At 48.4% G+C, this 12,269-nt stretch overlaps 2 protein-coding genes across 7 annotated transcripts in view; both read right to left on the bottom strand.

The window, feature by feature from the left end:
- Positions 1-419: 419 nt before the first annotated feature.
- On the bottom strand, positions 420-5,343 carry IMPDH2 (inosine monophosphate dehydrogenase 2). 4 transcript variants are annotated; one of them, XM_060161943.1, is made up of 15 exons: positions 5,174-5,343; positions 4,689-4,737; positions 4,371-4,472; positions 4,174-4,248; positions 3,628-3,834; positions 3,040-3,127; positions 2,767-2,966; positions 2,595-2,685; positions 2,400-2,495; positions 2,055-2,126; positions 1,249-1,392; positions 1,019-1,181; positions 781-924; positions 616-699; positions 420-513 (listed from the first exon to the last, which is right to left on the bottom strand). In XM_060161943.1, exons 1-15 carry the CDS (start codon positions 5,269-5,271, stop codon positions 492-494), a joined length of 1,635 nt encoding a protein of 544 aa, XP_060017926.1. In that variant the 5' UTR covers positions 5,272-5,343; the 3' UTR covers positions 420-491. The 4 variants fall into 4 exon arrangements, with proteins under 4 accessions (XP_060017926.1, XP_060017927.1, XP_060017928.1 ...); XM_060161944.1 differs by having other exon boundaries at positions 1,019-1,163; positions 5,174-5,339; XM_060161945.1 differs by lacking the exon at positions 2,055-2,126 and having other exon boundaries at positions 5,174-5,341.
- Positions 5,344-5,641: 298 nt separating this feature from the next.
- The window catches only part of QRICH1 (glutamine rich 1), a 54,532-nt gene continuing 47,904 nt past the window's right edge, over positions 5,642-12,269 (bottom strand). For all 3 annotated transcript variants that reach the window (XM_060161932.1, XM_060161934.1, XM_060161933.1), the window contains 4 exons: positions 8,913-9,021; positions 8,403-8,554; positions 7,975-8,065; positions 5,642-6,526 (listed from right to left, as the gene is read on the bottom strand). In XM_060161932.1, coding sequence (XP_060017915.1) covers positions 6,334-6,526; positions 7,975-8,065; positions 8,403-8,554; positions 8,913-9,021 — 545 coding nt within the window. In that variant the 3' untranslated portion in view covers positions 5,642-6,333. The remainder of the gene's footprint in view (positions 6,527-7,974; positions 8,066-8,402; positions 8,555-8,912; positions 9,022-12,269) is intronic.

Genomic DNA, 12,269 nt, shown 5'->3' with positions numbered 1-12,269 from the left:
CACCTGTTCTAAGCTGTATATCTATCTACTTGCTGACATGCAGATTTGAGGGGACCTCTGTGTTTTCTCCACGAGGTCCTTTTAGAGATTCAAGTTAGAGAATGTGTACGTGGGTCTCAACCTGATCGCATGGTGGCCAAACTTTGGGCTAGCAGGAGGCCCCGTGGATGCCAGTCCAAAGCCCCATGGACTGTTCTGTGACCCTTCCTAAGCAGCCACAGGCAATTTCTGAGACCAAACCCTTGGGTCTGAGCTGCCTTTTGAGATGCCTCAGGAGGGGCTTTTTTAATCTAGTACTACCTGCTACTTCCAGTTCCTTGAAGCATCCTTCTCTCGGGGCATGAGGCTTTCTCTGGAAATGAAGGTGCTTTGTTTTTGTGTATCTGTGATGGTGGCAGCTGCAGAGCCCCACCTACTTGTTGACCTCAAAGATCAGGCATCACTTTTTTTCAAACTTTTATTGAAAAACCGAGGGTGTGCTGTATCCCTTTTCAGAAAAGACGCTTCTCATACCTGTTGGCAGAAGGACCAGCTGTGAGGTGAGGGCAGGAGCATGGAGGCATGGAAGAGACCTCCACCCCAAGGACAGAGGAGTGGAGAGGGTTGGTCACTTACGAATGAAGGCTGTGGACACCACCTTCCACCTGAGCTGAGGATGTTCTCTTCTCAAACTTGAGCTCTCCAGAATACATCATGGCTCTGAAGAGAGGCAGAAGTTAGATGTGGGTAGCTGGCCCTGGACCAGGCCCTCTACCCAATGTCCCAGCTCCCTAAGCTTACCGGACTTGGGTCAAACTCTTGGCGCCAATGTCCTGGCAGGAGTGCTGGATGCCAGCAATCAGGTAGGGAACAAATTTGTGGATGGATCCTTTATCCTGCACAGCCCCAGACACCCCCTGGGCCACCTTGATTTTGTCAGCTTCACTGCAGGGAGAGGCAGGAAACACAGGCAAAGTCGAAACATGGATGATGCTGCCAGTGCAGGGTTAGCATAGGGCAACTGACCTGCCTGTCCCACCTGAAATATCGGTTCTGGCTGCTGAGATGCTTGTCCATGGCATCGAGAGAACCCATACCCCGATATTTCTTTAGCCGGATCCCATCAGAGAAGAAATACTCGCCAGGGGCTTCAGTGGTAGCAGCCAGGAGGGAGCCCATCATAACTATGGACAGAAGGAATGCTGGGGGAAGATCCTGAATGGCATTAGGGAAGGAGACCCACTAGGCTCCCTGAATGTTGGGCCTCACCTGTTGAGGCCCCAAGGGCCAAAGCTTTGGCAATATGGCCCACATTTTGGATTCCTCCATCAGCGATGACAGGAACACCAAAGCGCCGTGCATATTCTGACACCTTGTACACTGCTGTTGCTTGGGGCCGCCCACAGGCCAGCACTGTTGAGACATGGAGGAACAAATGGGGGTGGCGTTAGTGGGGACAGGCAAGAGGCTCTGTGGCCACAAATCAGCACCCAGGAGTTCTCAGTTACACCTGCACCAGGACTGCAGCCTGGTAGAGGAAGAGTCTTGTCTGGGATGGCTGCTGCCCCATCCGCCTTAAACAGTACAAATAGCTGTGATGGCCCCCACTCACCCTTGGCATGTGCGCATGCATATGTGCATGGCCCAGGGCAGCCTCAGGCACATGCAGTCAGCAGCCGGGAAAGCCCCGCCCAATTGATATCAGGTGGGGTAGGGGTCACCGTGCAGTTAGTACCCAGAGACCCACCCCTTGCTCCCTGCATGGTGGGCAGCTCAGGCAAGATCAGGGCAGTGGTCATGTGGAAGGAAGAGTGGGCCCCCGAGTTGGTCCTTAAGCTGTGCCTACTGCAGGAGATGTGGGCAGAGCAGGGCCTACCTGGTGGAGGTCCTGCCCTACAAACACCCCAGGAAGAGGAGGGAGCTGTGTTCTTGAGCAGCTCCCAAAACCATGGTCTGTCATTCAGTTTGCCCTGCCCACCCGTCAGCACCACAAACCCCGGGAGCTACAGCTACAGTCAACCAAGCAGCCGGGCAGTGGGCAGCTGGGCCGGGCCAGTGGACCGGGCCGGACTTACTATAGCAGCCCGTGACAGTAGAAGGGCATTTGGGGCTGTGGGACTTTATGTCTGGAGGGATCTTGGGAGCCGCTAAATAAAACAAACAGACCAGAGTTTAGAGAGGGCACGGAGCAGGAGCGGGGAGGCCAGGCTAGGCGGGGGTGGGGGAAGTGGCAGGTGAAGACTGACGAGAGCTCGTCTTACTTCCAGCATGTTACCCATCCAAGGGGCCTGTTTGGCCCTGGGGCTGCCCCTACTGGAGGACTCAATGTAGTTCCCGTAAGAGCGCTTGGCTCCAGGGCATGTGGGGCTAAGGGCCCTGCTAAAGCCAGGTCTCTGAGGGCCTTGCCAAAGTCTTCTTACCTTCTTGAGTGATGCAGATGGAGCCACTGCCCATTCCCACCCGCAGGGCATCTACACCAGCATCAATGAGGTTCTTGGCCTGAGCAGCTGTGACCACTGCAGGGAGGAACAGGGAAAGGCTCACATGAAGGTCTACGTGGGAGCCTAGCTCCCCCACTCTCGCCCCACATCCTTCAGTGCCCAGTCTTGTCTCACCATTGCCTCCAATGACTTGGAGACTGGGGTATTTCTCTTTGATGTACTTGATCATGTTGATCTGGAAGATGGAGTTTCCCTGGGAAGAGTCCTGAGACAGGAAGGTAGTCCCAATGAGACTGTGGTATGACAGCTGCTCCTACCACCCCACCTTGCCTGTGCAGCAGCTCACCAAAACCACCACGTCCACACCAGCCTGGGCTAGCAAGTCCAGCCGATACTTGTCATCCTCATGAGTGCCAATGGCTGCTCCACACAGCAGCTGCTTCTTGGCATCTTTGGAGGCCAGTGGGTAATCTCGGTTTTTCTTCAGGTCTGTCCGGGCAATGATGGCCACCAGCTCATCATCTTCATTTACAATGGGTAACTTTCCTAGGGGCAGGGCAGGACATAAATCAGGACCTTGGTCTTTGGTTCCAGAACACTTCCTACCTCTAGGACTCACCCTTCTTGCTGCGCTGCAGAATTTCATTTGCTTCCTTCAGTGTGATGCCTGCAGGGGCTACCACCAAGTCTTCCCTCTTTGTCATGATCTATAAGAGAGGGGAGTTGTGAGGAACAGCAATAGATCAGGCCTCCCAACAGACCCTGCCCTAACTCAGGGGTGAGGTTCCAAAGACCACCATGTTTACACACCTGCACCCAGACTACCCTTAAGTAAACCCAACAGTCTGCAGCAATCTAATGGCAAGAGTGAGAATTTAGTAGAAAGGACATCAGGTACATGGAGCACGTTGTGGAGAAAGAGCCACACCGGAGAAATGACAAGAGGAGGCTGAAGTTGGTCCTTGAGCACAGCCCGCACTCTGGGTGTGGCAAAAAATTTGGGTATGCTGGCAAACATTTGGGCAGATTGAAAGCCTTTGGTGGGGAAGGGATGCAGGAACCCCATGAAAGGGTCAGAAACTTAGCCAGGTGTTCATCTTTCTGGACAGCAGAGGCCCTCAGAGTTGCCATTCAGACAACAGAACAGAAGACTTTATCTTTAACCTGGGCTGTCAGAGTTTGCCTGTGCTCTGTCAGTGGCACCCACCTCTCCCAAAAACCGGTCATGCTCCTCCTCCTTGAGAAAATCAATGTCCCTCGAGGAGATGATGCCCACCAGGCGGCTCCCCATCCGGCCTGTGTCAGTGATGGGGATACCACAGAAGCCATGCCGGGCCTTGGCTTCAAAGACATCCCGCACTCGATCTTTGGGACTGAGGACCACAGGGTCCGTGATGAATCCCTGCTCATATTTCTGGAAGGGATGGTGAAAAAGGGCACTTCTGAACCACTTTCATCAGACTTTTGGTCTGAAGCCTGGGATCTGTGCCAACTCCCCCTTTGGCAGTGCCACAGGATCAAATCACACAAACACTTCAAACCCAGAGCTAGGAGACATGAGTGCACTGCAGGGCACTGTACACCTGGCCCTCTTCTGTTGCTTTAAGACACAGGGTCTCAGGCTCTCCTCAGGAATTGAACCCCCACAGTGGGAAAGAAAGGATCCTAAATCAGAATAATCCCCCCACTCCCACCCTACTCCACCTCAGTGCAATTCCCAGGAGCTCTTGACAGTGATCATTTCCCTTCTGACCTTCACTTTACGAACTTCATTGGCCTGGAATTCTGGTGTACAGTTGTGGTGAATGAAGCCAATACCACCTGTAAGCTGCAGGATACACAGAAAGAAAACACGGGAAAAGTGACAAAGAAGAAGAGTGGCATGATTGTATGCCCGTGGGAAAGAGAGATGGGGCCCCTGCTTCTGCCCTCACATGCCACAGTGCTCACCGCCATTGCTATGGCCATCCCAGCCTCTGTGACTGTGTCCATGGGTGAGGAAACAAGTGGGGTCTTCAGAGTGATCTTTTTAGTCAGAGCAGAGGTCAGGTCCTAAAGAAATAAGGCCAACTAATGTGCAAAAGCACCTCATATACCTCAGGGCGGTGCCATGTTCCCCGCAAAATAGGTGCTCTGTATGACCTGCATGCCAGTAAGACCATTCCATAGCATCCACCCCCAAAACCAATCTACTGAGATAGCCAAGAGGGGACAGCAGCACTTTTATCCAACCTTGATACTTAGGATCCAATTCCTGTCCATACTCACCACTTGGTCTGCAGTGAAATCGATGTACCCGGGGAGAATGAGAAAGTCACTAGAGGGGAGGGGAATTGGGAGTAAGGGTCAGGCTTATGGCAGCCTGAGACACCATCCTCATAAATCATCTCTTAAGGCATTCCGGCAGAGAGGGAAATAACCTAGCCCGAGTAACACAGGCAAGGCAGAGAACAAGGTAGAGATGGAGACAGCGGACCTTTTCTGCCACCTAGCTGTCATCAGCGCCTCTGGCATCCTGACAACTCCATGTGCCCAGAGAACGGAGTTTCTAACCTGGAAATCTCAGGCACTACCAAGATGCCTCCTCCATCCCGCCCGCTTCAGACCTGTCAAACTGAACCTGAGATGGGTGGGGAATTTCCGGAACCTGTCCCCCACGCCCGAGCCAAGCGGGCTCAATAGAAGCCCCACCCGGCCTCCCAACCCTGCGCGCCGCTCCTCTCCTGGCCCAGGAGAGCCCGCTAGGCCCGCACTTGTAGGTGAGGCCGTCCCCACAGTTAAACAGCTGCTGTGCCGTGAGCCCGTCGTCCGGCACGTAAGACGTGCCCCCGCTAATCAGGTAGTCGGCCATGGCTAGCGCGGGGCAAGGCCGCGCGTCTCCGAAGACGTCGCCGCAGAGGCCTCCGCCTTCTGGGCCGCGCCAATATAAACCCGCCGATATCGTCACCGCGCCCAGCGCGTCGCCGACGTCAGGACGCAGCACGCTCGTACAGAGCTCGTACGCCTCTAGGGCGGGGCTGGCTGGAGGGAACGCAGGCGCATAGCACGCCCTAGGGCTGTTTCCTGTTGCTACCCCCTCCCGCAGGACCTCGCCCTGTCCAACAGGCAAGGCTTTGCTGCCACTGCCCCGCCTGGCTCCTCCCAAATGAAGAGGCGTTGTTCACTAGCATGTTGAAAAGACGTGCTTGTCATTCTTAATAAACAACTAGATTAAGAATACATAAGAGAAACAGAGTGGTATCTTTATATGATACACAAGTGTATGTTACAAGAATTCCATCAGGCACAGAAGCCTCAGGTTTAAGGCCTCAATGTTAGGCCAAAAAAAAAAAAAAAAAAGACATGGTAAAGTTTTTACTTTAACATCTAAAATGTCACTTGTCATAAAGGAGGGTGTAATAGAAATTGTCTTTAATAAATCATAATTGAAGTTCCCCTCATTTTCCTTCCATTAAGATGCTAGGTTTATGTCTGAGCATGAAGAAAGAAAAGACCATGGCTCCCCTGTGGTCAGCGAAGTCTGCCAGTCAGAGTGGAAGCCAGCTGGGGAGATTCCCTGGAGGGTCCATCCATCATTAATTCCATCTTTCTGGAGGAAGGGAAGGGGCGACATTTCTCCTAACAGTCCAAGCCCTTTCCTCAGGCCCCACACACAAAAAGTCAGCCAACAACTGTCTAGGACATCTGGCTCTCAGGAAACCCATAGCCCCCATGGGCTGAGAAGTCTGCCACAGCAGGTTTATGAAGATGCACAGGGGGCAAAGTTTCCTTTTACATTTGAAATAGAAGCAGTCTGAAAGGGTTCATAACTACACCAATAAAAAAAGAAAAGAAAAAAATGGAGGCCTCTTCTTTAGTGTGAAAGTGTCCATTTTTTCCTGGATGGTCTCCCTTGCACCATGGCTGAGGGATCTCAGTGCATGGTGCTTGCGTTGGCCACCGCAATGGCCTCCTGAATTTCTCGTATCACCAGGATCCGAGTCAGCATCTGTCCCATCTGCTCTCTGCTGATAGGCTGGACTGAGTACCAGATTGGGCTGTTGGGGGCCACCACCGGCTCAGGCGTCAGGTAAAAGGTGTCATTCCGGCCTTTCACACTCTGGGGGCTGAAGAATACATGGGTAAAAGCTGGGTAAAACCACCATGATCTCAACCCTCCCACCATGAATCTCCTGAAGAGATGCTATCTGCAAGAGACGGGAAGCTCTGGAGAGCATGGTGGCACAGCTCCTAAATTCCATGCAGCCAACACACACTACCTCTAGTCCCTTTGGAGTTACTGCAAATGCCAGTGTTAGGCTGCCCATCTTCTGCTCCTCCCTCACACACTGCCAGGTGTGATTCCTCTGACTAGGGCTCCCAGGGCTCATCTACTTGAGTCCAACCATATCCCACTCTGAACGAATTTCAGCACCCAGAAAGTCTATTTCCGAGTCTTTGCTTATGTTGTTTCCTCTACTCCATCCATTGATAATTCCTCAACTTGATCTGAGGGACTCTGACTTCTCGGCTTGGCTATGATGCTGGGGCCTTTACCTGGACTCACACCCCCTCAACGTTGTGCTGTACTTCTCTTAAGTACTGAGCACATGACATCCTCTAACAGTTATTCATCCACTGATTCAAGATTTATCAAAGGGCTACTGTGTGCCAGGCCTGCACTAGGTGCTGATATTAAAAGAAATGAATAAGACCCAAGAGTCCCTATATTATGGAGTTTACAGGTAAGAGGGGAGACAGACAGCAATTAAACAGTTACATAAAGACAAAGAAAATAACAAACAGTGGTAAGGGTTACAGAAGAAACAGCCGGAGGGAACAGGCAGGGAATTTGGAAATGCTTCCCTCATAAAGCTCTTTTAAGGATGGATAGGAGCTAACTAGCTAAACAGGCAGGGGGTGGCAGGGTTTGCCCAACAGCAAAAAGTTCTGTGCAGAGGTCTTGAGGAAGGGAGAGCATGATGCCCTTCAGTGGAGAAGAGCCAGTGTGGCTAGAGAGCCAAGAGCTACACGGACACGAGGTTAACAAGGGAGAGTACATGAAAGGCCCTGCTGGCCACATTAGGATTACGGTCTTTCTCTGTAGAGTAAAAGGAAACCACTAAAGGTCTTAATCTAAGTAACACGGCAAGACCTACAATGTAGAAAGATCTTCTGGCACTGCTGTTAAGACGATATACCAAACTGCAGGGGCAAGAGAGAATGAAAGCCAAGGAAAGGAGTTCCCCTTAGATTGACAGTGTTGGTGAGAAAGGTCAAGGCCAGGAAGATGCAGGGCTATGCTCAATATGTGACAGAGGCAGCCTCTCTGTACTGTCCTCCCTCTACTTTCATCCTCTCTCCATGAAAGTGGACCATAAGGGAGCAGTGCTGGGCACATGCTTTGGGAAAACCAATAAGGTTGCTTCTATATTTAGCTTTTCAGAAGTGTGTTTTTACTCTGCCTGTGACTAGAGAATGCTTTGGCACGTGCGCATACACACACACACACACACACACACACACACACACACACACACACACGCGTCACCCAGTCACAATAGAGCCTCCTCACCATTTAAAGAGGTAGAAATCGTAGAGCTTGATAGGACATCTCAGTGGATTCTCTGGATTTTCCGTCTGTTCTGCATACATGTCATCTGTAACTATAAAACATACCCCACCACCACCACAGACATGGCATCAGACTGCCTTTACTCAGGCTCAGATTAGAAACCTTAGGCTTCCAGCCATCCCAACCAGGAAATACTGGGAAGGAAAAGGGTGTGAGGCATGGGCAGTGAGTATAAAAGGAAAAGGCAGCTATCATTTCTGGGGCGTCTCTGCTTCTAGAAGAGTTTGAAGTTTATGGCTGGGGAGAAGGGAATGGAAAATTCCTATCCAGCAAATCCCAATCTTCACATTCATTACTAGTCCCCCAGGCACAAGGGCAGGGCAGGACTAGTAGCACCTGTTTCTGCAACCCCTACCTCTTTCCCCTACCTTTCTGGCCAGTCTGGTGTATCCCAAGTGCCTTCAGGTACCGAATACTCGTGCTTTTATCCTTAGGATTAGAGGGGTTCTTCTTTGTCTGTCGTAAGACCTTGGAGAAGGCCAGCTTCATGTGCTGGTCCACTGTCTTCAACAGGAAGTATCTGCACCACAAGTGAAAGCAAGGCAAAGGGAGGGGTGCCAGGAGGAGACCGTGACTTACCCTCCGCCATCAGGGCTTCAGAGGAGCCACTGCCCACACTCCCAGAATCTGGGCAAGCCCACACCCAAACACACTGTCTAGTGGAGGAATCTTATCAAGACTGATGGTAGGGATCTGGCAAGGCTGTCTGCCTCACTGGTCAGCACACAAAATGTAGCCAAGTGGGGCTGAGGGCTTTCAGTAGCTCAAAGGCTCTCAAGTATATGTCAAAGGTATTAGAAGTCCATCTGGATAGTTTCTACCCTCTTCACTGGGTAGATGCCAGCAGTGGCTAAGCATGGAGCCTCTAGAACACTTACTTGGTATTAAAGAACATGAGGGTGGTCAGCAGGGTGGAAGGGGAGTGAGCGCCGAGCTGCTTGCACTCCCACAGCATCTCCTCAGTCACGTGGCTGGGCAGGACATAGCCTAGGAGGAACAGAGTACTGCTACAACAAGAGGATGGCAGGCAGTCCCTCAAAGGTGCAGGATGGGAGGTGTGAAGCACAACAGTACCACACAGGAGTACAAGCTTAACTGGAGGCTTCCTGGGATATGGCAGAATCATCTGGAAAACTTGTTAAAACACAAACAGCTGAGTCCCAACCCAAGTTTCTGGGCAGGACCCGAAAATGTGTGTTTTCAACAAGTTCCTAACACCATACTTTGAGAACCACTGCCCTACATGATCACTCTCACCTGATGTTAATTCTTCCTTTAACTGCAGATTAATATGGGGTAGAAGGACATCCCTCAGAAACACCCAAAAGTATAAGCCAACCTCTCTGCATATATGCAAACTTCTCTGAAAAGAGGGTACAGAGCTTTCATTATACTTTCAAAGGTATCCAGGCCAGGGCCCAAAGAACTGGTATACATGCCCGTTTGCCCTTGTTAAACTTCTCATGTCTTCCATCTCTAGAAAGCAAACCCATTCTCATCCCCTTTGGAAAAAGGGGAGAATGATATTCAGATCTATTATAGGTTTCCTCCACAGGGCAAGTTTTACAGTAAGACCCTGGTTCATAAGCTAACTGAAAGCTGGACAGGGGCTAAGGCAGTGGTTTGATCAAGAGCCCTGGGCAGGCAGGTCTACACCAAAGGAAGATGAGACCGGGGCTGATCATCAAGCCCCCTTCATATGTTCATTCAACAGTCAATGTCCAAGTGTATGTGTGCCAGGGACTGAGGGCATGGTGAAACAGCAGCAGACACCAGCATTCTGCAGGAGTTTCAGGATTCTCCAGGCAGGGAGTGAGGGTGGCACTTCTTAGAAGCAGGGGAATGATCTGCCCAATACATTCCTTTTCTCTGTTCTTGCCAAAGCTGGCCCTCTGACTCCATTAGTGCACTTCCATCTCTTTAGGGAATGTTGGCCTCTACTATTCTATTTTGTGGCCCAATGGCAATGAGATAAACTTCCTTGCTCTCAGACAAATCTTAAGCGGGATGAGTGACAGAAGATAGCCCTTCTCAGGGAGGAGGGAAGGCCAGCCCTAAGAGTGGCCCCAGGCATACCGTGGCATGCCCTATTTTCCCTGGGTTCACTCTGCCACCCGGTGTCACTTCCCTATAATCACTTCTTAACAACACAACTTAAAGTGAACTTTAATGCCTGAAAACCAGAACTCCTGGCACGGGCAAAAGGAGATACAGATGGAAACAACATATAAAAGTCTCATAGTTCTGAATCTGAACTGCAAAGCATCAAAATGATCTATTTTATATTAATTTTTTTTAGTTAGGCCTAGAAACCCAAGGAGCAATGAGCACTCCTACCATCCAGACTGTGATAACGAAATACCATTTAACACTGAAAAGTACCAGGCTCCATGGAGAACTGATCAATTCCACACTGGGTGACAGAAAATGTCCAGGATAAGCCTGGAACATTCTGGCAAACCAGAAATCAAGGAAGTAGGGTCATGTCAAATGAACTTAAGAGCCAATTTAAAGAGGCTCCAAATGGCCAAAGATGGGACAATTTGTGCATCATTAAAGATAACAAGTGCAATGAATTGAATCATATTAATTATGTTTAAATTAATTAGCTCACAATGATTCTTTAAACAAACAAAAAAAACCCAGCTGGAGAAAGCTGGTGAACCAACTCATTACTGTGAAAACTACTAAACAAAGAAGAAGAAACAAGCCCTTATCCTGTCTCTTCTATACAATCTATACTGCTAGGAATTCAAAGAGTTCATGAGGAAAAGTTTCTCTTTGTATTTCAGCTAATAATGAAGTGATAACATTAGAATACCACTGCTTGCAACTCCTCATGAATTAATGGATCCAGACATTATGGGCACCTGATGGAAGTAAGTAACCCATCTATGATGTAACCTTGCCAAAAAGAAAATACACAAAAAAAACAAAACTTGATTAATCAAGTCTTTATATGCAACTACCAATTAACTGTAAATACAGGGGACAGAAGAATATGTTAAATTACAGCATGGAGATATAATAGCAAAAATTAGACTTTTTAAAAGGCTATTTTCTTCCATAAATAAATTGCAAGAAAAATAATCAAGGGGGAAATTAAAGATTAAAGCTAAACATTAAAAGGTATTACAGCAATTTCAACGTGCGGACCTCATCTGCAACTTGACTCAAACAAATAAAATTCTGATATTTATGGGACAATTAGAAATTCGAACAAAGGGTAGAATTTGATGACATTATGGACTTATCTTTTTTAAAAAAAGTATAATAATGGCATTGTGGAATGTCAATAACATATTAAAATATTTATGGATAAAGTGTCTGGAATTTACTTCAAAATAACACGGTGCGGGGAACAGGCAGTGTATATATGGAACAAGATTTGCCACGGGTACATGGGAGTGTCATTAATTTATTCTGTTTATTTTGTATGTGCTTGAAATTTCCATAATAAAATGTTTTAAAAAGCAAACTTTATATAGCCACACTTGGTTTGAAATTTTGCAGATCACATACAGCGATTCACTTACTCAGGTGTCTGTTCTAATGACATCCCCTCAGAGAGGCCTCCCTCCTAATGTACCCGTAATACTTTCCATTCTCTGTGCTTTGTTCTTCAAAGCACTTAATTATCATAAATTAATGTGATTATTTATACAGTCTCGCCCGTTAGACTGTAAGCTTCATTTTGTTCACTACTGAATTATATTATGTACACCTGGAACTGCCTGGCACATAGTAGGCACTCAAAAAATGTTTAAACAATATTTTTTTTAAAAGGTTAAGCATGTAACTATGACGACAAATGTTAACTAGACTAAATCACTTTGCAATATATACATACTGTATCAAATCATTGTTGTACACCTGAAACTAATATAATGTTATATGTCAACTATATCTCAATTTTAAAAAAAGATTAAGAAAAAGTTAAACACACATTTTATTAAATCCAGAGCCAGGATTAAAACTCAGATATTCGTGTGGACATAAGGTTTTCAACTCATTTGGGTAAATACAAAGAAGCATGACTGCTGGATCCTAAGGTAAGAGAATGCTTGCGAATTCAGCCATTCTAATAGGTATATAGTGGTACATTACTGTATGTATGTATGTATTTATGCATGCTGTGCCACGTGGCTTGCGTAATCTTAGTTCCACGACCAGGCAACTGAACCCGAGGCACGACAGTGAAAGCTCCAAATCCTAATCAGTAGGCCACCAGGGAA

The sequence above is a fragment of the Lagenorhynchus albirostris genome, chromosome 10 (genome assembly GCF_949774975.1).
Source record: "Lagenorhynchus albirostris chromosome 10, mLagAlb1.1, whole genome shotgun sequence".
NCBI classification, from domain to species: Eukaryota; Metazoa; Chordata; class Mammalia; order Artiodactyla; family Delphinidae; genus Lagenorhynchus; species Lagenorhynchus albirostris.
The sequence above is the reverse complement of the archived record's forward strand: the minus strand, read 5'-3'. Positions and strand labels throughout refer to the sequence as shown.